This window comes from Cucurbita maxima, unplaced genomic scaffold (assembly GCF_002738345.1).
Source record: "Cucurbita maxima cultivar Rimu unplaced genomic scaffold, Cmax_1.0 Cma_Scf00007, whole genome shotgun sequence".
Classification (NCBI taxonomy): Eukaryota; Viridiplantae; Streptophyta; class Magnoliopsida; order Cucurbitales; family Cucurbitaceae; genus Cucurbita; species Cucurbita maxima.
In genome coordinates, this window is record NW_019272023.1 from 4,041,436 (window position 1) to 4,042,498 (window position 1,063).

The 1,063-nt window shown below is 36.8% G+C and overlaps 1 protein-coding gene across 1 annotated transcript; it reads left to right on the top strand.

Annotated features, from left to right (window-relative positions):
- Window positions 1-294: 294 nt before the first annotated feature.
- Window positions 295-1,063, top strand: LOC111481952. Its single transcript, XM_023127569.1, has one exon. It carries the CDS (start codon window positions 565-567, stop codon window positions 712-714), a length of 150 nt encoding a protein of 49 aa, XP_022983337.1. The 5' UTR covers window positions 295-564; the 3' UTR covers window positions 715-1,063.

Sequence of the window (1,063 nt, forward strand, 5' to 3'; positions counted from 1 at the left end):
AAAAATACACAAATTGAACGTTTCTTACCATGGTGCCGAAAAATACTAATCAAACAAAAATTAAACTCAAGATTTAGAGATAAAACAGTAACATTTTGAAACACGTGATACGAACCGAAAACACTGATACCCAAAAACGCTTTTTTTTTTTAACTACAGAAAATATAAAATCGAAATGACTTTATTTCTCACTAATATTCGAAAAGCACCAAATTTTTTTTCTTTAATCCAAAGATTCATTGGAATAATATGAGGGTGAATGAATTCCCCAAATCTAAACCTAAAACTACACCAAAAGGAAAGAACAAGGAAGCATCTCTTCAGCTCTCCCAAGAACCAAAATGGCTTCTCAAATCCCAAAACCATTCTTTCTTCTTCAAATTTTAATATCGTCGATGGGTCGACCAACTTTCTTGGTGTTTGAATCCCCAAATAAATGCTGTTTTTCAAACCCAAGAGAGAGAGACCTGGATTCCCTTCTCTATATAACTGCACGCCCCTTAGTACTCGTCATACAAAGTGAACAACACGGTTCGTACCACTAGAGTTATTGCATGCGCCACCATGGGAGATAGAAAGAACAAGAACAAGAACAAGAACAAGAAGGTTTTGTGGAGATCACGATCGTCTTTCGGAAGCTATATTAGAGAACAAAAAGGAAGACTTTACATTATTCGAAGCTGCATCGTAATGCTCCTCTGTTGGCACGACTGACTCCAATGTTCATGTTGATTTGTTTTTAAATTTAGTGAAAAGGGTTCGTACCACTAGAGTTGTTGCAAACGCCACCATGGAAGACAGGAAGAACAAGAAGGTTTCGTGGAGATCCCGATCATCTTTCAAAAGATATATTAGAGAGCAAAAAGAAAGGCTTTACATTATTCGAAGCTGCATCGTAATGCTCCTCTGTTGGCATGACTAACTCCATTATTCTATCGTCTTGTTTTTAATTTTCATGAAAAGGGTTCGTACCCGTAGAGATGTTTTGTTCGAGCATTATTTGAAATCCCGACAAATTGAGTTGATCGGTGATGATAATAGCCTAGACTTGAGCTCAGTGATT

Coding starts and splice junctions, on each gene's coding strand:
- LOC111481952 (XM_023127569.1), top strand. CDS start 565: ATGGGAGATAGAAAGAACAAGAACAAGAACAAGAACAAGAAGGTTTTG.